Genomic DNA, 26,203 nt, shown 5'->3' on the forward strand with positions numbered 1-26,203 from the left:
TTTGCTTCAAAAAAATTGTATTACGTCACGAATGGAAGAATTAGATTTTGGTGCTCCACATGGATCCTTTCTTGGATTACTCGTATTAATAATTGGTATAAACGAGTAAAGCACATTTTAAGACAAGGGTATTTTCTATTGTAGGTATGAGCTAGATAAACTTTAAAGGGCTCTATTTCCTTTACAATCTTTCAGTTACCACTTTCAGTAACATATTTCCATTAAAAATAACACCTGAATAGGCAGGGAGGCGCAGTCAAAAAATTAACTTTTTGTACGGGGCCTTTTCAGTATTAGTGCAAAGATATGATGGGAGATCTGGAAATAACGAGCCGTCGAGGATTACATTAATTTTTGAGAGATTATCTGATCTTTCGGCTGCCCCCCAAACCTAAGTAGCATAAGTAAACTACTTTAATTTAGTAAAATATGGCTGTTGTTTCACTTATTGTTTCACGGTTGGCCCCCCCAAACAAAAAGTTACATCTCAGTCTTTGACAGGCCTCCTTCCCCTAGAGCTACAGCCCTAAAATTCATATGAAAAGTGTGATTCCACATCCAGTAAGAAAATATGCTATCATAAATAAATTTAGTGAATCTGCAAACACTAAACTGTTTCGCAACCGAGGAAGCAACCAAAGTTCAAAGCACTAAATGAAAAACTAGTTGTTTCCATCAAGAAGACCCCAAAAGGGTAAATTGTCAGAGTGAAAAGTCAGCTAAATATGATGAAATTCTTAGAGAATTGATGTTAGAAAGATTAAAGGAAAAGGGTCCTGCACAAGCTTCATATTTCGTGTGCGCGTGAGTTTTGCATATATTATAAACTCTCCGCTGATACATGGGCATATATTTCGTGCTTGAATCTAGACTGTTTTCCCAGAAATTACTTGAAACTTAAATTATAGTTCAAACTGCAATGTATTCGGTAATTTTCGTTTTGAAAACTCGGTATTACGGTAATATCAAAATATTCTTGCGGAATTACGGTAATAGGGGAATTTTCTAGCGGAAACACGGTATTTGATACCCCCAAAGACCCCCTTCTTCGTTTGTGAGTTAAGAAATATTTCCTAAAAGAGCATTATGAAATACTTCTAAATGTGCAAAATCAGTTCAATGTGTTACAAATTGGCTGAGATATGACCACATATGCACATGATCTTTCCCTATCAAACCTCTGTAATTTGGCCTATGTTCAAAACTCTATAAACCTCTGTAATCCGGTAGCAAACATCAAATCTTTCATTGGCTATAGCTCACCCAATTTTGAACAGAGGTATTTTATGCTGTTCTTTAAGATTATGTGGCCAAAATTAAGAAATTTTAAAAATATTTCGATTGCCATGCTTCACCGAAAATAAATCCCACCAAAATTGTTGGTACCTAATGTACGCTGGCTTGTCAAAGGAACTGAGCCCCCCAAAATCCCTCTTTATTTTAACAAGAGAGGCACCACTGGCTGCGAATTTATCAGGTGATCAACCTTTTGGCGTGCAGCCAGAGGCACACATGGGAGTATAACACCCCTAAAGTTTTGCCAGCCTGACAATTGTTTAGATATCTTAGTTAAAAAAATGAGTTTTGTGAACAATTTTTTTGCGGTACAGAATTTGATTATATATATTCGTAGTACCTAGATGGAAAATAATTTGACAAATTTCCCTTCAAATATGCAAAGAAGTTCACTTTGATCGGGTTATTTTAGAAAAGAACAGAAATCGAACACCACTCGTTGCTAAAACAGGCTAGCGTCCCAAGGCCAATATTTCGTCGTCGAGTATGCGCAAAAATACTGAACGAGCATTTGAGAGGGAAGCAGTGCCTAATTAAGAAAGACCTTATTAAGAAAAAAATCGAACACGCTGGGCAAAGAGAAATCTCTGATAAGTAATTCCTTGTTCTGAAATAATTTAGTACTATATGTGCTACCGGGTATTCGCACTTTATGTACATAAGCATTGACAGCAAATCTAAGCAAACCTATATCAAAACTATAAAATTATAAATGGGTTTTGTCTCGGTGTGGATTTGGCATAAATATCCAGATTGCAGCATCAAAGAAGGATATCTGAGAGCCTGTTTACACTGGTACAGATCCGAAAAGCTAGAGATCCATATTAAATCCTTACTGATTGTTGTTGGAGTTTACACTATAACACTGATGGGGAAGGGGTTTGCTGCATCTATTCCTCGTCTGAAGGGTCGTTGTTTCAATATTATGAAATTAATTTGATATATTATTCATAGACAATATTTATTATTGTCATAAAAAACCTTTTTTATAATTTGTAAGAGTAACATTTTCTGTTTACAACATCTTAAACGATATTTGATTTTTGCGTTGATAACGAAGCGTAAAAAACACTGAAACCAACCGCGAAACCCTGATTGGACCCGTACCCGCATGGATTTGTACCAGCCGTCTACACTGACGCTACCTCAACTGGAACGGATCCAAATGGGTACATCAGAAGGATCAAAAACTCGTGCAAATAGAAGATCCATAATAGAAACGGATCCCGCAGGTATTGTATAAACGGAAAATTATCCGTTTGGACCCGTACCAGTGTAAAGAGTATTTCAGATTCTGACACCACCTCTGTCTATACCTTCCTAAGAGTAAATGTATCGCAAACAACTTTGCCTCTACTAAAATCAAACCTTGTAATTGGATTGTTGCATGTTACAAAACAGAGAATTATCATTGCATCAATGTTTATCTTCAACCGACTCAACACAAACACCAAAAGAGGCAATGCTCTATATCTTCTTCATTTTCACACCATGAGCTCGTTTAATCATAGCAAAAATATTTTGTGAATTCACATTGGGAACTGCAAAGGACATTCCAATAAAAAGCTCACTACAGCCGAGGTGAATAACAACAGAACAGATCATTTTGTGACGTCACATGTTGTATGGGAGTGCATATGCAATGTTAAGCGAATAGAAAGCTATTTCTTATGCTAGAAGACATAAATTAGGATTTAAAAATAGAACTAGTTAAAATCCATGTGCGGCAGCGGCTCTCTTGTTTTCTCTTCCCTTGCTTCTGTTTTTTGTTCTTTCTTTTTCAGCAGCAGCATTCTGTAGCATCTAAAAATAATTTCATTGGGATTTTCAACTTAAAAAAGGTATGCTTCAGATTCCACTTCCAAAATGGCATTTTCAATCGAAAGTCTAGGTTGAGAATCTTTCGAGAGATATCGAACCTTAAGTCATGGATTCAATCTTTCCTACAACAGCCAACTCCTATGAAGACTAATGATTCAGTTAATCCAGGTTCTTATAAAATTTTCCTTTAGAGAATCATAACCACCTTAAATAAGAGTTCACGAATACTGTAAGGCAAGTCAGGAAAAATAAGGTTTTTCCGATCGTTGTGAATGCTTCAGTTTACCTTTCCCCAGCGATCTTCTTTAGATACTACTTCTCGGTTTATCAACGGAGCGCCAAGGCCAAATATTTCTCGCAGTAATACATTCTCCTACAATCAAAACATAACAAATTCAGGCATCTTGTGAAGCAACATTAAGCACCAATACCTCACACGCCTAGTATTAATTAACATGCTTTTACACAAGAGGACGGTCTTGCGCAACATCTAAATATCACTGCTTCTGCAACTATTTTGAAGTACTTGAAACTTCCATAGAATCAGCGGCGTGAATTTATGACCACTGGACAACAGAGGGTCAAAGATAAAGCAATTAACGACCGACCTATTTCTTTTATAAATGAAATAACAAATCTATAAAAAATTTATTCGCCATTTGAAATTGCAAAATACTTTGTCTCATAAATTTACTGTTTAAAAGAAACGCCTAGAACTAGACAACTGAGACTGCCCGGTCAGTCAAAAGTATCGTAATTCGTTCCTTTAGTCAGAGATGTCCTTTTAAGGAAAAAAGTGTATCTTCCTTTATATAAGTAAAGAGCCTGTACAGATTCTGCCTTCTTTGCCGAACCTTGTCACACGTGAAAAACACAAAAGACAAATCCCTGGACCAGTTTAATAATGATACATTTCAAACATAAGTGCCAACTTTCTCTATCACTTTAGGTTGTCTATTTCAATCATTGATACATCAATATACCTTGTCAATAGATTACTGTAAGGTCGTCAAACTATTTCAATCAGACAACCAACAATACATAACACCGACTTTGGAATCCCCATAAATAGGAAATTAATGGGGTCGAGCACGGTCTATGGTAAGCCTAAATAACCTAAATAAATATTTCCAGCATATGGGCAATTAATCTTTTTGCGGATTATATTTGTTCTCCTTTCTCCAACGATTATATCTTGATCGCCTTCGAACTTAACTAGCCTCTGATTGCAGGCAAATGCAAGATAACTTACATATTTAAACAGGGTACTTGCAAATAAAGAACATTTAATACCGAAACAAATGGAGGAATGCAACGCAAAATCAAAGATCTTTTGTGCGGACGACGAGGTACAAATGCTTGTCATTTGCAAGCACATCGCGTCTCTTCCCGGATTTTTGAAAAATCAACTTTTCTGAAGCATTTTATTTTCAAATTTCCAAATCTATTCATACTTATTGAAAACGGATGGCTGATGGAGCGACTATGACATGCAAGTTCGCAAAAACTTGGCTACCACAAATCCCATTAAGAAAAAGAAACAAAATATATCGGTCATGGTAAAGAAGCCGAGCTACAAAAGATTCACAAATAATTTACATGAAATAATAAATCCTGATTAGAGACAGTGCATAACGGACAAAACCTTAAGCTATTTACTGGTAAGCAACTGAGCATTGATAAACACGATTTGAAAATAAAGCTGAGAAGCAGGCCTTGGCAGGAAGATAGACTGTGACAGAGTGTGAAAATAAATTCGATGGATAGAAAGCAACAGTGAGCTTGTCCTCTCTGAAAGGTTCATATTAAAGTTGGATTTTCTGGGAATTAAGAAAGTCTCAAAAATTAAAGAATACTAATTCAATAAAGGCTGCCGACGAAAACCAGGAAACCTCAACAAAATAATCTAAGACAATTTAGGCGCAGTGATGTTGCAAAGGACAAAGAAAGCAAAGATTAAATAAAGTGTAGCAACTTGCCAAGTTGCGATTAAAGTTCTTAGTCGAAAACTAACAAATTAAAATTGATAAACGTTGCAATGGAAATAATAACACTCTTGTTTCAGTCAAAGACATGCACAGTACCTCAGGCACTGTCGTTCTACGGATGGTGGTAATTAGATTCTGTTTGGCAGAGGCTAAAAATAAAATGAATCCGGTGTAGCACTGAAAATGAATGACATTTTCGCAAACGGGGTGAGAAAGCCGCATCTAACAGCAGTGAATTAGACAGGCAAAGCAGATGACAATCTTCTCGTTAGATTCTGGTTAGATAGGATCAATTGATTTAGTATCACAGATGTTTTGATTTGTCCTCAACCGATGATTCTCCTTGCATACAGACAGGCAAACAAACGAAGAAGACCCGAGAAAATGTCAAACCGGAAACAAAACCAAAGGAAACATTTATTTACCCAATAGATGGTTACAAGATAAGAAGACGGAGATTTTCAATGCTCGCCTTCAGATAACTGACCTTGGAATTAAAGATAACTTAAAAAGATGCGCAAAAAGAAGTAAAGAAGGATGACCATAGAAGGAAAAAACTACCCATGGTTCTGGCCATGGCTCGATCGAGTTTATTATCAATGAAAACATGCAAGATTACATTGAAATTACTTCTCTGTAATTTTACAATTTCCTTCCGCTCTGTAGAGTTCTAAATTTTCTTTGATTTTTACTTCTGTCAACTAACAATAATCGAAATATGTCTCACAAACTAAAGAACGACGTTTTGCTAAATCGAAGTGTGAAATCATTTTGGGAATCCTTTTCACTTCAAATACTCGCCTAATTTAATGGGCAATGAAAATAAGCTTCCAACTTCGTGCCAAAAATCATCGTCTTATCAAAACTAGAGCAGGACAGACAGCGGCAACAATTTTTCAGCTTTTTCTGCATTTTATGTTGGCAAAAATAAAAAGTAGCAAAGCGTGTACATTTTCTGCCATTGACAATATACAATGTGAATGGAAACTGAACTATGTTTTGAGCTTATATTCTCATATCAATTGCTTCGGGTAAGGGAATTTTCATTAAAAATAGTAAACCCATGCTAGTTAATCACGGATATTGAAAACTGTTTACGCGAGACATCAAATGAGATTTTCCCGAAAGCTGCTTCAACCTACCTGTAAGTGAGTTGCAATTCCTGGTCCGAGAGAGTCCTTTAATGCATTGTACTGTCGTATTCTGTGAAAAAACACCATGTCAGGTTTTACAGCTAAACTTAAGGGAACTGCAAGTCTTGCATAAAAGTCTTTTACGAACAGTTACTGTGTAGTATAAAGAAATAAATCATAAACACGAATTATTATGACATGTTTTAAGAGAATCAATGGAAACAAATGCTTAATGAGGTCGAAAGTTTGACGAATTTCATCAGTAGAACTTGCAACAAAAGTTAAAATTTGGCAATTTCTGGCTCGGTGGTAGCAAGGATGATTAATATACAAAAAAGCAACAAGAGGAGAAAAAAGACTACTGGATAAAAAAACTGGATATATTATCTTACTATAATTTAAACTAATACTTGGTCATAGAGATGCACAGCAGCTTAGATTCCAGAATGTCAAGCTACTAAAACTGGCAACTAAAACTTTGCTCAATCATTTCCTCAAATGATAGAGAACAACCTAAAAGCTGTATTCACAGAAAACAGCTCTATTAGAAATGGTTAAACTTGAAGGGCTATGCAGACAATGAATACTTGAAATGAGAGGCGAATTGACGTTTACAAGAGAGGGAAAATAACTAGGTAGGATAGAAAAACACTTTACTTTGCTAGAAAGTGCGAGATAAAAAGGGAAACAGATTTTTACAGTTAGATATCTGACAATTTGAAAGAAACAAGACTGTGAGGAATGCGCAAAATCACTGTAATAAAAATAGTTTAATCTTTCAACTTGTTTATGTTTATATATTTAATCTCAATCGATCATGACAACAAGGATGTATAACAAGAAACATAAAATTTGACAGCGTGGTGCTTTTGCTTTCGTTTTCAATATGGCAACGAATTCAGACATGGCTCATTCGGCAATATAACATGCACAGTTCTCTGATATGGAAAGTGCGTTTCAATCTAAGGCAAAAGCTAAAAATGGTAAACTAGAATTTTTCAAAGAAATAAAGAATCTTTAAACATTCGGAAAGCTTATTATAAATAATGTTGCACGCCTTGCACAAAAACTGTTACCTAACCATGACCCGTCGCTACAAAGATGCCAATAGCGACAAGTAACATGACATGCTCGATTAAGTTGAATCAGAATCAGGCAAAAACAACACCAACGTCGTTGATATATATTATGCAAAGAGATGGTCTCTCTCGAACAAAGAAGCTTAATCCAATAAAGGCTGAATTTTAAATGCTAGTTTTTAAGTGATCTAAGTTTAATCAACTACTGAGATATCTAGTCACGGAAAGAAAAAAAAATTCTATAAAAATAATACTCTGAAAAAATACTCTGAAAACCAAACAGGAGAAAGGACGAGCCAAAAGTGTCATTGTAGAAACACGAAACAGCCTCTATCAATCATGATTACAAGGAACAAAAAAGAAGATCGGGTCTGTTGACTTGATCAAACTAAAAATGAGTTTTAGTGATTTGTGATGCCTGCTTCAAATTCGACATAGCTCACCTTGTCCAGCTGCTCAGTTCTATTTTCTCAATGCCAAACTTAACTTTTTCAGCAGGAGCCATCCCGGACTAGAAATAAAACGAGAATTTTGACATTAACATGAAGGCAGATCGTTAAATAAACACATTCGTTAACAAAGCTTCGCATGTTAGACTATAGTCGTGGTGGTGATTTCGGATGATTTCATATTGTTTTTAATGAAGCCTTCTCTTTCTGTTATCTTCCTATATACCTACAGCGGGGATGGCTCAGTGGCTAGTGTCATGAAATACGGATCCAAGGGTATGTGGTTGGAACCCCAAACATGACCAAACATGACCAAGCGTTCAACGAGTCGTCAGTTCTATTATTCCAGGCGGAGGTGTGGTCACATCGAGAGGAAGGGCCACGCCATTGCTCAATAAACACAGCTTCCCAATCTTTAAACTACCTTCGTTAGTAACAAATAAAAATAAAAAATTTGATTATGAAATATTTAATAATTTAAATGAACCAGCTGAAATTGGGAGAAAGTTCTACTTGTAACTTACTACAAATGTTAACAAGGTTAATTCTAATTGTATGTGAATGTTTTATCAATTGAGCTGCAACTCATCCGTATTGTTCAAAAATGAAAATGGATAGAAATTTAAGGGCCTTTCCAACTTTTATGGCTTTGAATCTTGATACAATAACTTGAAGCCCGTCTGGAAGCTCAATGACTGATGCAATCATTGTTTCTGTGATGTCAGTATTAATTATCGCCTCGAAATCCGGTTATCTGTAACAAGGCTCGCTTGGATCCAAGCATGGCGCCATGATAGGCGTTTTCGATCTAATCTTTGTCTGTGAAATCGTTGAATTTGATTTGATTTTTGCTACTGTTAAATTTCTCATGTGGGAGCAGCTGCCAGGTACCTTGGAATCAATGTTAGTTTTTTAAATGCAAAACAGATGGTTATTGCAATTGGCGCCTCTTTGCACAAGAAAAGCAAGCAAAATATGTGTTTCTATTCTATTTCATCACACCTGTTGCCAGCAATCAAGGGAAGAAAAACGACTCTAAAATTCTTGCATGTTTTTTAACTGATGCAGACGCCGAGATAAAACTGCGGTAGAAATATATGTACAATGGAAAACAAAATGCCGCCACCATTCTTGGTTTTAGCACGAGAAGATCATGTTTTCGTTTCACGAGGCAACCAATATGCGGCGTATCTACCAAATCAATAATCTGAAGATCTTAATCACTATAAAGAAAACAATTTACGTAAGCCAATTAAAAGCAAGAGATTGGATTTTCATTATTGCCTGAATAAGCCCTGAGGATTGTCACAACTGGAAGAGTGAAAGAAAAATGGCCAAACAGACGACGTACAACCAAACGCAGACACAAATTGCCACTCTATTTGAAACCATTTCAAAAGATAAATAATTATTGTTCAAGCTGTGATCTAACCAAAGTTTCAGCTTGTATGCAAATTGCGGGGGAAAGGCAAATCACGGCAAGAAAGAAAATACGTTAATTGGTGTTAACAAGTTCTCCTACAAACAGATGATTCTCTGAGGTAGAAAATTTCCTTGGTAGCTCAATTTGAAATCGTCTTTATTGTTTACAAGCTATGGCAGAAACAGACTTAGAATACACACCAGAAATTATCTAAAACATTTTCAAATGGCTTTGAAAAAAGCAAACATTTAGTAAACTAAAGCTTTTCGTCTGACACTCTTCAGAGCTTAAAACGTCAGAACATAGATCGAAAGCTCTACGCTAGGAAATATATATACCCAGTTGTTGATCGAAATAGGCCAATCAGAAAACACGAGCACATGACTGTATAGGTTGACCAATCAGTGCCACTTGCCTATTGAGAATGTTACCAATGGAGTAAAACATTTTCATTGCAAAATTATGGTCGTTTTGCTAATAACCAGGGAAACATGGCTTCTGCATTAGAGAACAAGACGACCCGAAGAAGATTTTTAAATCCATGACTTTATAATATGAGACGGAAGCGATAAAACGAGAACTGCAGTAATAGCCTAATCAGCAAACCAACGGGGATCATTGGTAAACCGTTGTGAATTGTATGCAAATGCCTGAAAACATACCTCCACTGTCTTCAAGACATCGCGAAAAGTCGACCTTTGCTGTCTCTTTTCTCTCTTGGCCTTGTACTTACTGCTATCAGTTGCCAGCTCTTTTAACAGGTCATACAAACCATCAACATACATGTCAAACGTCTCGTCTAGCTCACGCCCTAGTTCATAGATTAAGGCTATCACCTCTCCTGTGGCTAGTCTCAGGCCGAGCTTACCGTTTTCCAGAAGGCGGTACAGCTTTTCTAGATTCCTAGAGAATACAAGTAGAAATAACTCTTTTGGGAAGATCAAATTTTTTAGAAGAAATGATTCTATAAAATGACATATCAAATATTACTCAGGGAATTAGCGATAGACTTTGATAAGAATAACCAGAAAAAAAGAATTATGCCAGCAACTTCTATAGTTTGGTGTGGAAAATATGAAAAGATCAACAGAAACTTCATACCACAAAAACAGAACAGTCAACAAATCAGTATAAAGTAGAAGTCACATAAAATGTGATTTCAATTCGTCGAATGTAACGCCTTTATTGTTATTAGTCATTGTTAGTTCTTCGATTTAAGGCTGGCAAATAAATTATAGCCTGAATGTTGATTATGGCCAATGTTTCCTAATATTATGGTACAATAGGTGTTTATGGTACGTCTTTTTTTACAATTACAATACTACTTCTGAGCGTATTTTAACAAAAGGTAATGCCCCTACGTGACAACATAATAAAGCTATCAAAAATGAGATTACGAAAAAAATGAACCTAAAACTGCAAATACCATAAAAAAGCTCGATGTAAAAACTAGAAAGGGAAAAAATTTTTAACCCGTGTAATAACTACCAAAATCAAATAATTGATAAAACAAAATGTGCACACTTTCGTTGAAACAAAAACGTCTTGATTTATCAAACCACAAAAACTTAAATTTGCCACAGGACCACGTAGCTCATTTAAGGAGCATTATAATAAACATATATAACAATTTACAAAAGCGTACTCTACTTTAATGGCTGATGAAGAAATGTATGAGAAGAACCTTTTTGTTTCTTTCACAAATTTTCCAACAGCGATTGTGGAACTATCACTAAAAGATAGCAAAACGCTACCGTTTGGCAAAATAACAACTTTTTCAGTCATACTTGATGATGTGCAAACAATGAAAGCATTGTGGCTGATAAAAAATTTCATGAATTAGCAAAAACCTACTCTTCTATTGCTTCGTTCTGTGCAGCGTTTGAAGCGACTGTTAAAAGTAAACCCCAAGACAACACTGATGAGCTCATCAGGCCTTCGTCGGTTGCTATCTCCTTAGCTTTCTTTGAGAAGACGTTTCTCAGAACGTTCATACAGTCAGTCACTTCCTGCAAAATGCGATGCAAGTCACAATCGAGGCATTATCAGCACACGTTAAGCAAAATAAGATGACATAGATATATCGTTTAGCTATGACAGGGAATGTTTTTAATGTGCAACTACAATTAGAAATGAGATTAAACAGCTTTCTTTTGAGACCTTGCAAAAGATCACATGAACTCAGTTCTCTATCACGATCTCGTTTGTTCGTGAGAAGCAATTTTGAATTTTTTATATTTTACACGACCTTTTATATTTAGAGACCGGTCTTTTAGCAATGTATGACAGAAATGACTTAAATAATAAGAGCGATCAGTGACAGAATTGTGCACTTTAGGACAACTCTAAGCACAAGTGCTATCTCATTTTTGTCTTTTCAATGACAACGTTGGTAGATACGCCTGCAAACTATAGACACTATTAACCAACTATAGACTGCTAAATTTCTACTTCCCATTCTCAAATAGATATTGGATATTTTCTATGGCAGGTATTTTATACACTCAGACCTTGATATATTCTATTCACGTGATCGATTTCATATGAATTTCATGTTCAACATTTATACATGGTGGCACCTCGGATCTAATGCATGTTTTCCAGGGGGGGGGGGCCATGTTTAAAAGTTACATAAATACTACTTGCAAATAAACTAAACCAAACTAAATCAATTCAATCAATGTCTTAAACGACAATATAACAATGTAAACTATATGTTTCTAAAGCATAAAAATTTTTAATCTTGGAGGCCTTAAGTTCAAACTAGAGTTTTGTAAAGTTTTATTCGATTTAACAATTTTCTGGTTCTTATCTTGATTTAACAAGCAAATCTCATTTCGCTTTGCTCTCCTTTTGGGACTACCAAACAGTTTTCCTAAGAGCAGGGGTGCCTTACATTCCATCAATAATTACCTCCAATGATTAATTGATTAATTAAATCCAAACCTTTGCACCTTCAAACAGGATCGAAGTTAATAGAATCTTGGTAATAAATTGGCTTATCTTGATAATCTAATCACCTTTTGTTTGTAAGACTGGCAGTGGCCGAGACTCATTTTATAACTAGAGCATACGGCACTGACAATGAAAAGACAGACAGAGCAAAATACACACCCCTAACTCTTCTGAACCAATGAAGCAGCACATTCCCAGAGCCAATGCACACTAAAACAATGAAAATTATTTTCATGAATCTCAATAAAACGACTGTTGCTGCCTTTTGACGTTAATCATAGCAAGGTTAAGAAATGCCCCTTACACGCTATGCCAGATTCAGTTCGTATCTGATTCATAAACCGACTTTCTCTTTTACCATATACTTACAATACAGAAATCAATCAAGAAATTAGCTTTAGTTTATGTTCAGAGAAAGATATAATCAAATGTAGAGATATCGGACGATCAGATGCATAATGGTTCTTACGCTTGATCTTGCAGAAAATGACTGCGCAGTGTCATTAATAACTGTTACCAGCAGTGGCTTCAGCGTCCTGTAAACGTTCAAGGAATTAGCGGCCCCGAGCTGCAAACACAGAAGACTTCCAAGATTGGCAACTGCCGCTTTGTCAGCAGTTTGACCTGCCAGAGAGGAAAACAAGAAAAATTGTATTATTGTACAACCTGGCGTGTTTCTAATTGGAAAGAAATCATTGAATTCCTTTTTTAAAAACAACTTTTAAGAGAAACTTTTCCTGGAAAATTTTACCAAGTTATCGAGAGGTTTTGAACTGAAATGAAGAAAATTGAATGATGTAAAACTAAAGGGAAAATATTGTCTTGGTATCACGAAATCAACAAACATGCTATATCAAAGACGTCACCTCTTTTGAGCAACCTTTCAACAACATCGAGCAACGTATCTTTCCTTCAAGATAAAGCAATTTTGTTACCATTAGAAAGAAGTACTTAGCAGTATCAAGCAAAAATGCACCGCAATAACTGATAAGGTCAATCGTGTGCATGTTCATAGATGCAATACCCATTATATGTATGATACCTGGCAAATATATTTTATACTTTACAAATGTATATTTTTACTGAAGAACAATAAATGATTGGTTTGAAAGATTCACGCACATGAAAATTGAAAAAGCTTAATTTTAGCTGATAAATTCCCAGTAAATATGGACAGAACCAGAAATGGAGAATTTCAGATGGTTCTATATAAAGAATCTCTACATCATTACGTACCTGCCATCAATAAATTCAGGAGTATATTTCCGACACAGACATCTTTTTACCTCTTTAATTGAAGACTGCCTTTCTTTTGCACTAGACATAATAGAAAGAAATATTAAAAGCATATATGAAGTCCTCTTTAACGCTGCATCATAGAAATTAACAGCGTAATTGCAACCCTCAAAATTCGAATTTTTCTTTGCTTTAGAGTGAAATCTAAAGTCTTGAATGAGAAATAAAACAGACAAATAAAAAACCAAACTTTTAGAATTAAAAATCATCAAACTTGCCAACAAACAGAAACCTTAAATCGATGTAGCCCTTACTAGGATCGTAAGACGTCAAACTTGCTGAACCTTCCATCCTTACCTAAGCACTATCTTGATATCACAAAGAGAAACTCATAGAGTCACATATATACTTCGCCGATCAAGTTCCGACATAACAAGACGAAAAATTTATACCAATATGCGGATCGAAATAGGCCAATCAGAAAACGCGAGCACACGACCGGTATAGTTGTCCATTCAGTACCACGTACCTATAGAAAACTCCGAAGTTGTTTACTTAGGTGTGAAAAAATCTGATTTGTAGAAAGTTCCCTTTTTATTTCTGCTGATTTTTCTATAAAATACCAAAGTTCAAACAATCTCTGGCTGAGATTTAGCAAAAAATGACCCCTCATTTAATTCCTTTGTTCCTGTGCAATGAGTTCCCTGTTTTATTTTGAGGTTTATTCGAGCTATTTGAACATAGATCCTATATCTAAAACTTATCCGCCGTTACCAGCAGGGCCTCTTTTAACATTGCAACTAGTGGGGTTTCTGCCCCAGTAGGCCCTTCATCTGGCCCAGTAGTGAAGCAAAAAAATCTAATTTTGCCCCAGTAGTTAGGGGCCCTTTTCACATTATGTACCATGATTTGTTTTGTTGTTTTCATTTCCATTGTTCTTTCAACTTTGTGCAAGGGTCTGCGACTGGGACAAGTTTCTCCCGTCTCTTCTCTCGAAGCTTTGACTGCCCTCAAGAGCCTCAGTTTCGCCTTTTGATCTCGATTACCAGGAATTGGTCAATTCAATTCAATCTGCGAGCCTGGTACACATGCCACTCAAGCACGTGCTTTTAATATTTTTATTTTCGATCTACCTATCTCAAATGACCTATATCTAATCTCGTAATTTCAAAATGAAGAAAAAAGAGAAGAGTGGACACCAAAAGCGACTCGAAAGCAAGAAAAGAGCTTTGAAGGAATGTGCCTCAGCTGTGGGTCAGAAGTCGATTTTCTCAATGTTTGGAAAGAAGGATAGCGACACTGTTCAGGTTGAAAATACAGCAGAAGTACTAGAGGAAGGCCTACTACATGATGAATCCTCGCCACCCCCCAGCAAAGTGGCAAAGAGTGACACTACAAATGTTACAACTGAAAATGCAAAACAACAAGATGAATTTGGAACTCACTGGTACAAAGGAAAGAAATTAGACTTAAACTGGCTTATTATGTCTGAGAGCTGTCTTGAAGTTAGATATGAAAGAAAAGACAAAAGGCGAAGGCCTATCATGAAATGCCTTGTTTGTAACCAGCTTGAAATGCATGTTAAAAGGTTCACCGTCAATGGTCGAATACCTGTGGCTCAAGGAATTCGTGTTGATGGTAAGGACAGGCTTCGTTTGATAGTTGACCATTTATGTTCTGCTGCCCATGAAGAGGCATTACGACTCAAAAAGCTTGATGATATGTCAGATGCCCATCCCTGGGTACGAATAGTGAAGAAATGTAAAGCTGAGACCTTACAATTGCTTCTAAAACTTGCAGTTGATGTATACAATGACTGCAGAGTAGAAACTGTCAGTGCATGGAGCTGGGCATCAAGATCTTTGTCTGGTGATCATAGCAACAATTTGTTGCACATATTTAGAGATAATGGATGGGATGCTGATTTTGTTCCTTACAATCAACCAGGCTCTGCCTACCATTACAGAGACCCTATGACATATGCTGAAATGAGAAAAATTATCAGTGAACATGAAATGAAAAAAGTAGCAGATTTGTTAAAAGAATGTGTCTGCTATTCAGTACAAATTGATGGCAGTTCAGACAAACAACAAGTGGATTCCAAATTCATCACTGCAAGATTTCTCCCACAAAATGAAGTTTCTGTGAAAACTGTATTTCTGGGTATTTCAAGTAGTGACCTTGGGGGTGCAGATGGTTTGCTTGATGCACTTACCACTTGTTTAAAGAGTGTGGGAGTTGATACAGAGAAACTTGTTGGAATAACTACAGACGGTGAAAATGCCAACACTGGTAAGAATGGTGGACTCTGGAAACTTCTAAAGGATTACACTGGAAAAGAATTGCTCACTGCATGGTGCATATGCCATCGCTCTGATTTGGCTTTGGAGTCTGTACAGTCTGAAGTTCCTGAATTGTCATTGTGGATGACCAATGTACTTGCTGTTTCCAAATTTTTCAGACAATCACCTCGCAGAGTAAAGTACCTTCACAAAGAAGATCCCAAATGTCTGACATTTCCTAAGCACTTTGAAGTGCGATTTGCTGAGCACACTTTGAATGTGCTGAAGGCAGTGCTAAATAATCTTGAAGCAGCAAAGCAAGTGTGGACAAAGATGTGTTCTGGTGAAATTCACGCTGAAAAAATTGAAAAAAGAATGGCTCAAGGCTTTTTAGATAAATGGAAACATGATGGTCAACAGTTTTGGTTAACAACTTTGATGTTTGATTTGTGCAAAATATTTAAGAATCTCCAGAAAATTTTTCAAAAGTCACACCTAATTTTGTTGGATATTATAACTGCAAGAGATGCTGCAGTTGAGAATCTCAAAGTAATGAATGAAATACCAATACCAGGTGGGAGAGAGGAGAAATGTCGTGGAAACTTTGAAGAAGTTTCTTCTCCAACTAATTCAAGACAGAAAAGAAACATAATGAACAAATATGTGACAACAACACACAGGAATGACATGGCAGTGAGAACAGAGATTGTCCAATCAGCAATAAATTTTTTAGATGAGAGAATGAACCTTGAAAATGATGGAACTTTAAAAAATTTGATGAAAATTTTAGATGCCAAATCATCTACAGAGCTCATCACAGCAAGCAGAGATTTAGCCAGTCAACTATTTGGCCCAGAAAAGATTGAAGATTTTGTCTCTGACACATGTATATCATGGAGGAAGATAGTTGCCATTGAAGATCCTGCTATTGAAGACAATGGCACATTTTACGCATTGAAATTAAGAAAAATGGTGCAAGCAAGCTGTGGTCTTTTGAAAACATTTCTAGCATCGTATTTAACCTTAACCCCACATAGCATGGGGACTGAAAGAACAGTCTCTCATTACAACAATATCAAGACCTCAAACAGAGCTTCACTTAGCCAACAGTCAATAAACAGCATTATGCACATCTCCTTAAATGGTAAAGGAACAGCCTTTTATGATCCAAGAAATGCAGTTGCTGAATTTTTGAAGCAAAAAGAGAGGCGTGACAGACAGCCTGACCAAGAAATATATCAGACTAGAAGTTTTATTAAAAAGTTTTTTCAAAAAGACAATGGTTGTTTATAATTGCTATTAGTAACTTTTTCAAAAGTGTGGACCTCAATTTGAACACTTAAAATGGTTTTGCATGTTAAAATTTCTGTTATGTCACATACATTTTATTCAAAGTTATTATAACAATGGCGCTATTTTTTCTGTGTACTGGCTTGGGCCCCAAACTAAGATTTTCCCCAGTAGTTGGTTTTGCTTAAAAGAGGCTCTGGTTACCAGGGATCGTCTCCAACCAACGACAGCATCGTAAGATCGCTAATTTGACATTTACAAATGCTTGGTATGGTCTGAATTATAACCTATGTAGTGAGCCAATAAATATATCTCCATTATTTAAAATAATTCTGTCACCCCTCTTTATTTTGACATCTAAAATCAGATTTCAATTAAATCCACTTCGAAGTAGAATAAAAATTGAATCTTACTCTAAAACCAAGCAAACGAAGAAAAGATAGCAGATTGAGGTTCATAAGAATATTCAGGAGATATATACAATACCAAAAGAACCATGATTCGCTTGAACTCTAGACATATCAGGAACACTGGAATCTACAAAAAGCCACCATGGAAAGATATGTTCTGGAAGAATATTAAACATTAACAAAGTTGTACCTTTTTGCAGATGCTCCTTCTATATTATCTATCAAGATTTGCTCAATATCATCACCAACTTCATCAACATCTACGGATAGAAGTGAATGCAATTTCTGAGAAAATATTCTAAAGAGCTTAAAATTAGCACCATTATCTGCAGTGCAGGGTTGATTATTCGGTTTGTTTTAAGTTTACAGTTTTCTTTTTTAAAAAAGGATTCTCAAACAAACAAAGATATCAGTCTTTTTGATATTTTTGCAATAGACGGGAACTTGGGTACATCATTGGGCTTGTCATGGACCTCTCTATATTCAAACTTGCAAATAACTATCTGATTTGCAATTTTCTATTTTGAAATTTAATTCCAATGCAACTAAGTTGTTTGAGATTAAAATATTTGATAAAACAATGATGCAAAAATTCATTCAAATATATTTAACATGAAAAACCTTGGCAATAAATACGATGTTAATGTTATTAATATTGTTGATAGGTTTCTTGATTTGTTGTATTCTGGAACAAAATATTAAGGTTGATCTAGATTTTTGTGATACAACAAATAAGATATGAAAAACACTACAACATATATGCAATAGATTCTGACGTTGTATTTTCTGTCAACAGGCCAACAGTTGTGATAAAAAAACTTAGTCTGGTATTAATCATTGGCTGAGTTTGTTATGATCAACAGGCAGTCATTACCCCAATTATAGACTTCTTGTTGCTGTTTTTTTGGGAACCTTTTCAGCCTTGATGCCCTCTTCTCAAGCCTGATTTACACCTTTTTCCTTTGCCTTGGTCTATGCCTCCTTCTTAAGCCCAGACTGACTACTTTATCTCACTCATAGCAAACAGGCCTGGGGAAAATTACAGTACCGATTTGCTGTTTTCAAAGCCTCTACCCTCCCCCCCCCCCCCCCCGGAAAAATTCCCAATGTCATGTTTGTTGTTAAATAATATTGTTTGACGAAACAGCCATTGACACATGAAATTACTGAGCAAGTTCTGACCTGGTAGCAGTAGGAATTCAAATCCTTCATTTGCACTGTTTTGTGTCTCATGGCTTGTTATCATAATTTATGGTGAAACAAAATTTAAGACGTAGGATGTTTAATGGCTGACATTGCCTGTAGCTGTAAAATTAGGTATTGGTACCCTGAAAAAAAATCGGACCCCAGCAACTCTTTGCTGAGTCTCAGAATTAAAGACAAAGTGAAACAGGGTATGGCCTTAGTTACTGCCATCGAAAGAGCGGTTTCTAAAAATAAACAAAATTCATAATAAAATAAAGGAAACATCAAAGACCATTATCATTAGTTTGCAAAGATTGCTACTAAATATGAAATTGCTTTAAAATGTCTACCTCCTTGGAAATCGGCATCCAAATCTTCACTAAAAGCTGTGCTTACTGAACTTGCAATGGATCCACTATCACTATCATTGCCATCGTCAAAATTAGCTCCAGATTCTGCCTTTTTCCCTTGAGAATAGAATTAAAAGATTACTCTATTTACCCCACAGATAGCTGTGCACAAATAGGCAGCTAAAATTTTAAATAGCTACTAAAAAAAGGAAAATAAAATTATATCAAGTTATTCAGGTTATCATCCTGAATGATACCAAATTGATTATTAAAAATGGCTGCTTGTGACAAAAATTGCAAAAATTTTGATTAAAAAGACACACATTTTAGCTTCTATTTGACACTATCATCTTGATCCAAAATACAAAATTTGGTATACAACTTACATAAAGTATGCTCTCCAAGAAACAGATTAAAATTCCTTTATCGTTTTCTAAGAAGCTTACAAGGGACATTTCATGTTTCCAAACGCCAATCCAATTTTAGAATTTCTTTAATTTAACAATGTTTTTCCAGAAACTTCATAATCTTTCAGTCAAAACATTCAGCTCAAATCAAACACTCAAATCAATATATTTCAAACAGATAATATATTCTAGTTTGTGTTTAATTTGACTATTCCGACCAGTCCTTCAGATTTAGCAATGATGCAATTTTTTCAGACTTTCAAAATATTTGCAAATTAGGTTGCCCCTCCCCCCCCCCCCCCAATTATTTTGAAATACAATGGTCTTCTTTCTAAAACAATAGGAAAATGTGATGTCATTTTATCAAAACAATAGGCTTGCCCCCCCAGTATTTGACCAAGTTCCTGCCAATGATCATCTGGGCACCTAAAGCATTTTAAAAAAAGGCTTGGCACAACATTTTTTGATCATCTGGCAGTAATGCTCTATATAACCTTCATAATGTACATAAAATTTATAAATGAAATTTATCAATTTAGCACATTTTCATTGGGTATTTAATCCTTCTTGAAGTGCATTAAAATCATTGTAACAGTCTTTTCTTCATTCGATGTTACCTTATGCACCTTATAACCAGGCACGTAAATACTAGAGGGTGTGGGGGGAATGCAATTGCTTCCACGTAGTAATAAAATTAATAACAAGAATATAGATGTAAATGAAAGTTACATGTCAAAACAATATAAAGAGGTTCGTATATTTAATATTCTGCATAAAACTAAACATAACTCATTAGTTACCTTTGATGTTTCACTATTTATTAGAGATATTAAGAAGTTTCAAGTTTTTTCAGTGTTTTGATATTTTTTAGGTTATCATGAAACATAATGGACCAGCCATCAAAAAAGCAGAAATTTGAAGATGCATGAAATAACCATGATATTTCCACATTTCAAGTAGGGCGAAAAAATCAAGACACAGTGCAAAATTCTAGCAACCCTAACTGGAAAGTATAAATGCAGCCACTGAATCCTTACGATGCTAGGGCTATTGATATCAAGTATCATAGATAGTGCTATATTACTCACATTGTCAAAAGGTAAAAGGCAAATACAGGTTAAGGAATTCGATGAAGATGAGAGTGTGACTAGAATAGCAGCAGATGTTGAGTTCTATGAAATGCTAAAAAATATTCTTAACAAAGAAGAAAATATTGGGATGGATGAAGTATGTATTTCACATAACAAGTATCGCAACTCGTATGGAATCAAAGACAATGTGTCTAGGAAGGTCCTGTAAGATATGATTCAGAAGAACATGCCTGATGTTCATTTTTCCTGTCAGAACAAAAACAAGGTTGAAAGAATTAGCTCAACTGTAGCAAAGGACAAAGCCATTGAAGCAGCAGAAAAGAATACAAATTATGATCAATAGAAAGAAGCAAAAAAAAATTTTTGCAGTGACCCAGTGGCAAAAGTTACAACTGCTGCTGGAATTGAAAGCATTTTCCACTGTGTTGAAATCATTTGGCTAGATATATTGAAGAAAAGGTTGACTGACTGATGGAAGTTCCAGGAAATTTTGCCACTTGAAGAAGTTAACTGGAAAATCCCTGCAACTCTCTTTTACTTGATAAGGTGGATCACGGAAGGTACATCAGGTGGACTAAAACATGATGCATGGAGTACCCAGAGCTGTAAAAAATGTGCCAGTATTGCAGAAACTATCATGTAAAACATAAAGTAAGACAGACAAGTATAGCATGCATCATCACAAAGTGTTCAAGGAAAGCTGTGACCATACAAAGGGTAATGACAAAACACTGATGTTAGGTGTTGGACTCAAGGTCCACACATACACAAAAAGCAAGCATTTAATCGATTATCTCCATTCAAGTGGGTTATGCATTGGGTATTCTAGAGTACTGAGTCTAGAAAAAGTACTTGCCAAGATAGTCATTTGAAGTTTCAAGACACACATGTGTTGTCTTGCCACAAGGTTTTGTCAAGGAAACTCTAGTATTCTTTGTTGTAGATAATATTGATTTTAATGAAGACACACCTGAAGGTAAAATACGTTTTGCGGAACAGTGCTTGTTGCATTCCAAGAAAAAGAAAACTTTGGTAGTTCAGTTTTGCCACAAATTTCATTTAACCCAGAAGAAGCTGATGGACATAATTTTGAGCATATATCAAGAATGATATGAACAGAAGCTACCATGTTCATTGAGAGGAAACCCCAAACCCAAAGACAGCCCTTCATATCCTGATTATGCTTTACATTGCAATGAAGAAGAATTATCGGAGCCTTTGCAGAAAGATTTACTGTGGCTGGTATGGCAGAATATTTCCAGGAATAAAGCACCTAAAGAGCAACATGCCAGTCTTTGTCGTTTAATGCGTGCGATCGCACGTGCTCGCATCGGCACACGCATGACACCTATAATGCGAGCAATTGATCGCATGCATGAGTTGTATATTTGACCATAGTTTTTGACCTGAATAAAATTGTTTTCTTCAACGAAGCATTGGAAGTTTTGTTGCAATGCAATAAAGCTGATGGAAAAGTGATTCTGTTGCATCCAGTGCTCGTGCATCACTAGACAATTATGGAAAACAAAGAATATAAACATGGGCTGCATTCAACTCTGTGACCACAAAAAATGATGACAGATGGCTCAACAAAATAGCAACACTTCCTCTCATCGCATCACGTGCTAATGAATGGCAGATGCTGCTTACTGTACTGAAGCAAGCAAAGAATATAAATGCTGAGATAATGGGTGATGGTAGCTAGATTCTTATTACCCTAGATATGGATCTATACAAGAGAGCAATTAAACTACGGTATATTTGCAAGGAAAGGAGCTGGATTCTCCATATTGGTGAATTTCACACAGTTTTTTGTGCATTGAGATCAATTGGGGGCATTCATGGAGAATTTAGGCTTTGATAATGCACTGTTAGAGGCAGGAATATATGGGAGTGCATCAATTCAACAGATGGAAAGCATATGAAACGTGCCCTAAATGCAAACCTGAAGTTGTTGGAAGCTCTATTTGACCTCCTCATTGATTCCTTCAAAAAACAACACCCAGAAGCTTTGAGGCCTCTTGAAGAACTGAGTAGGCAATTGATTGCTTCTTGTGAAACTGGAAATGATGAATCCATGCAAATGGTTCAAACTGCAGTGACTGACCATGTCAAGTCTGATGATTTCTTTCATCAAATGGCAATGTTCGCTGAATGTAAAGAAGCCAAAAGTTCAGACTTTAAATTTGCTTGTATGTTCATGAACATGGTGTTGAGGCTGCTCCAATTCATTCGAGCTAGCAGGGGAGGACTCTGGTTTCTTCATCTGGCTTCAATAGAGAAACTATGTACAAACTTTTTCAGCCATAATCGCGTTAAGAATACCCAGTATACACCAGAATATATTGCAAAGATGTACAACTTATGAGAAACACAGCCAAAAGCATGGGAACAACTTAGCAGTGGGGGTTTTTGTGTCAAGAAGAATCAAGTTCCTTTTACAAGCATAGGTGTTGATCATGCTCTTGAACAAGAGAACAGAAGAATGAAAGTTTCGGGTGGAGCAAAAGGTCTGAGACAAAGTCATAAACAGCTGACCCAATTTTGCTTAACTGCTCCTGAACTGGCAAGATTGTCTGCTAAAATAGATTGTGTGTCTGGCATGATAAAATCATATTGTAAAGAACACCATGATATTTCGCCAAAGATTCTCCTCAGGCAAGAAGATAATAGAAGGAAGCTGCGGGAGACACTTTCACTGTCAAATCCATTTACTGAAAGTCATGATTTACACAACATCATGACAAAATCAGTCATGGCTGAAGCTGTAAGTGAAGATGTCTTCAGTAGTGCCGACAGAGGGAGAGAAGCTTCGGAAGATTTCATAACTAAACGGATTAAAGGCAATGTAAGCATTTGGGATAAAATGACCAGGCTTAAGTTGACCAGGCAGCTCAACAGGCAAAGTTTTTAAGTTACATTTGAAGGAGAAAACTGTGAAATTGAAAGAGGACAGGGCACTATTTGTTCGAATGGCAATTGCAGCAAGATCTCGCCCTGAACTCGATCTGGAAAAAGCAGTATCAACTTATGAACTTTCATGTGTTCCACGCTCGTTATTTGATGCTGCAGGTGAGGAATTGTCAGCAACATTTAAAAATTGAATTGCTTCATTTTCTGGAGGACCTTGCACAAAACAAAAACACTGAGAGTAGTGCCACAAAGGCTATTATTATAGACGGAATGGTGTTAGTACAGCAGCTTAGTTCTAGAAAGGGGATTGCATCATGCAATGAAATGGCTCAACATTTCATTTCGTTACTAGAAACCGCATCTACAGGACATGTCACTGTACACTGTAATTGATTGCTACAATGTTTCAGCATCACCGAAAGAGAAGACACATGAAAGAAAACAGTATCATATAACTTCAGGCATTGACTTCTTGTGCTCCGATATCACTCTTATCTGTTCATCACTAAAGATTTTCTTCAGCAGCAAGACAAAAGGAAGCTTGACAGAATAAGAAGCTACAAAGATCCTTGATCATCTTAGGGCAGCTGAAAAACTTGTCATAGTCTCAACGTAGAATGGTGTAAAGTGCAGTGATGGTAGGCACCCCATCACTCACCTTAAAACAAGTCAGGAAGAAGCTGATACAATACTGTTGCTTCATGCAATCGGCGTTGCTAGCATAGGTGCAGCCATCCATAACTTGTTGCAGGACACTGACATCTTATTCCTTGCATTAAAATATCAGCCAATGCTGGAAGACGAAGCTGTATTCAAAACAAAGGGTGGCAAAAGAGAAGCTGTTCAATTGAAACCTATCCATGATGCTATTGGGACAGAAACATCAACAGCATTTCCATCATTTCATGCCTTCACTGACTGTGCCACTGTTGGTTGATTTACTGAAAAAAGGAAGCTCTCCTGCTGGAAAGCTCTCTTTAATGCATCAGGTGAAATAAAACGCCAGTTCCTAAATGGTTTTTCAGAACTTGGAGTTGAAGAAAATCCCACAGAACAAACATTAGCCTCCCTTGAACACCAAAAGCTAAAGTAAAAGAGGTAGGCAAGGCTCACTGGCACCTTTTCAAGAAATTTCAAGGAGAAGGAGAAAAGTTACGACCAACAAAGTCTTCCTTGAAGCAACACACAAGCAGGGCAAATTACCAAGCCAGAATTTGGAATAAGGTGAACATGCCGCCTCCAGTAGGCCATGGCTGGATTGATGAGAATGGGAAGATAGTATCTTGAACAACCCTGCAGAATTCCACACCAGACGCAGGTCTTTGAACTTGAGCAATGCAGCTGCTCTAAAAGAAGATAATTCAGTAATATGATGGTTATTCTGAAGATGACCAGTTTGTTGATTTATGAGATTATTTTGTTTTAATGTTAAAACTATTTCGTTTGGGAGCCATCTGTAGGCTTAGCCCTAAATAGTTTTATAAAGAGTCATTTTCAACATGGAAGGATTCGTTGCATTCAAAGGTGGGTGAGGTTCATACATATTCAAGTGCAGTGAAAAATGTTGTATCCATATAAGGAAATTGAGGGTTATTAGTCTTTCGATCACATACAGGAAATGATTTGGGAGCTTATTCTTTAAAATGCAAATACTTAGTGTTATAAATTTCGCTTGGTAGCAAAATAGAAATTGCTCCTCCGCAGAGGTGCAGGTTGTTAGCTTTTCATCTTTGTATCTAAAACCCAAATCACCCTAAAATCCAAAATAAAAAATAGCACCAAAGTTTTTCGCAAAGAGTTAAATATCAGGAAAATGTATGTTGCCCATAATTTACAAAAAAATCCCAGTGGAGTTTCATTTACCTACAAAGGCTAGTCTGAAGCTTGTGTAGTGACTACGACCTATTTTCATTTAGAGATTTACTGATTTCAATGCTGCCCAAACATCAACAAATTAAACAAGAATAGCAGTGCCAGACTGGAAACTTTGCTTCTTGCGCGGGCAAGTTTATTTTGAAAATTTGAGACTGCGCGCCTGAAATCATGCACTCTTAGTTATTTTTATTGTTAATAATGTTAAATCCTATTGTCAAGGGATGTAGGGGATTTTGCGCGGCCAATATGCAAAAGCGCGCAGAGGTGTGCGCGGGCAATATATTGCGGGCGCGCAGCAAAGTTTCCAGTCTGGTAGCAGTGGGCTTAACTTTTTGTATCTGCATATTGCCCTTATGGCCCAGAAGCCATTTAACAGTTTCGTGTTTCAAAAACCATCTACCCGCAAACATATCAGCACGTCAGTTATCTCAGATCTATTATATATACTTGTAACCAAAAAGATATAAATCATTTCTTCTTATAGATTTTATCATTAAAATGTTATTAGAAAAACCGCTTTATCAAAGCTATTAAAATCAACAGAAGAATTGATGAAAACCCCTATTTATTAATTCTTACATAGCACCAAAGCACGAGACCATGCCAAGCATGCAAATATATACTTAGGCCTATCTAATTAAGGTAACTATAATTCTATTCATTGCTGACTAAACGATTATTCGCTGCCCAAATTCACGCATAAAACAAAAAAGCTACCTTTCTTAACGACACGCTGTCTCTTAGCACTTTTGGCTTTCCGCGACCTGGCACTTTCCATCTTGAATAATTTCTAAAAATTTGTTTGATCAGCGTCACACCGGCCTTGGTATAGCGAAAAAACAACTAGTTTTACAGTAACTGATGATTTGTCTTTTCTTTCGTATAGGTCTTCTCTGGTGGCGGTTATTATCTAAAACAATATCTAAAATATTAACAGCTCTCTTGGACAACATTTGTGTCTTATTACTTTCCGCAGCTTTTCAGCCAAGGTTCGGCCATAAAACTTAATGGACGACCACA

At 36.2% G+C, this 26,203-nt stretch overlaps 1 protein-coding gene and 1 pseudogene across 1 annotated transcript; one reads left to right on the forward strand and one right to left on the reverse strand.

The window, feature by feature from the left end:
* Positions 1 to 1,866: 1,866 nt before the first annotated feature.
* On the reverse strand, positions 1,867 to 26,202 carry LOC135686723 (interferon-related developmental regulator 2). Its single transcript, XM_065203021.1, has 13 exons — positions 25,901 to 26,202; positions 18,898 to 19,014; positions 17,553 to 17,622; positions 13,381 to 13,461; positions 13,011 to 13,054; positions 12,614 to 12,768; positions 12,304 to 12,354; positions 11,044 to 11,198; positions 9,852 to 10,092; positions 7,761 to 7,828; positions 6,248 to 6,308; positions 3,404 to 3,490; positions 1,867 to 3,099 (listed from the first exon to the last, which is right to left on the reverse strand). The coding sequence occupies exons 1-13, from the start codon at positions 25,959 to 25,961 to the stop codon at positions 3,007 to 3,009; spliced, it is 1,284 nt and encodes a 427-aa protein (XP_065059093.1). The 5' UTR covers positions 25,962 to 26,202; the 3' UTR covers positions 1,867 to 3,006.
* Positions 20,343 to 25,795, forward strand: LOC148960070 (uncharacterized; annotated as a pseudogene).
* Position 26,203: the final 1 nt, after the last annotated feature.

Source organism: Rhopilema esculentum, chromosome 6 (genome assembly GCF_057945365.1).
Source record: "Rhopilema esculentum isolate cy_ngs chromosome 6, ASM5794536v1, whole genome shotgun sequence".
NCBI lineage: Eukaryota > Metazoa > Cnidaria > Scyphozoa > Rhizostomeae > Rhizostomatidae > Rhopilema > Rhopilema esculentum.

Excerpts from the sequence above, each read along its gene's own strand:
- LOC135686723 (XM_065203021.1), bottom strand. The coding sequence starts at position 25,961 with ATGGAAAGTGCCAGGTCGCGGAAAGCCAAAAGTGCTAAGAGACAGCGT. Across the intron at positions 19,015-25,900 it reads ACAGCGTGTCGTTAAGAAAG|GGAAAAAGGCAGAATCTGGA; the intron begins GTAGCTTTTTTG and ends TCTATTCTCAAG. Across the intron at positions 7,829-9,851 it reads ATGTCTTGAAGACAGTGGAG|TCCGGGATGGCTCCTGCTGA; the intron begins GTATGTTTTCAG and ends TTTTATTTCTAG.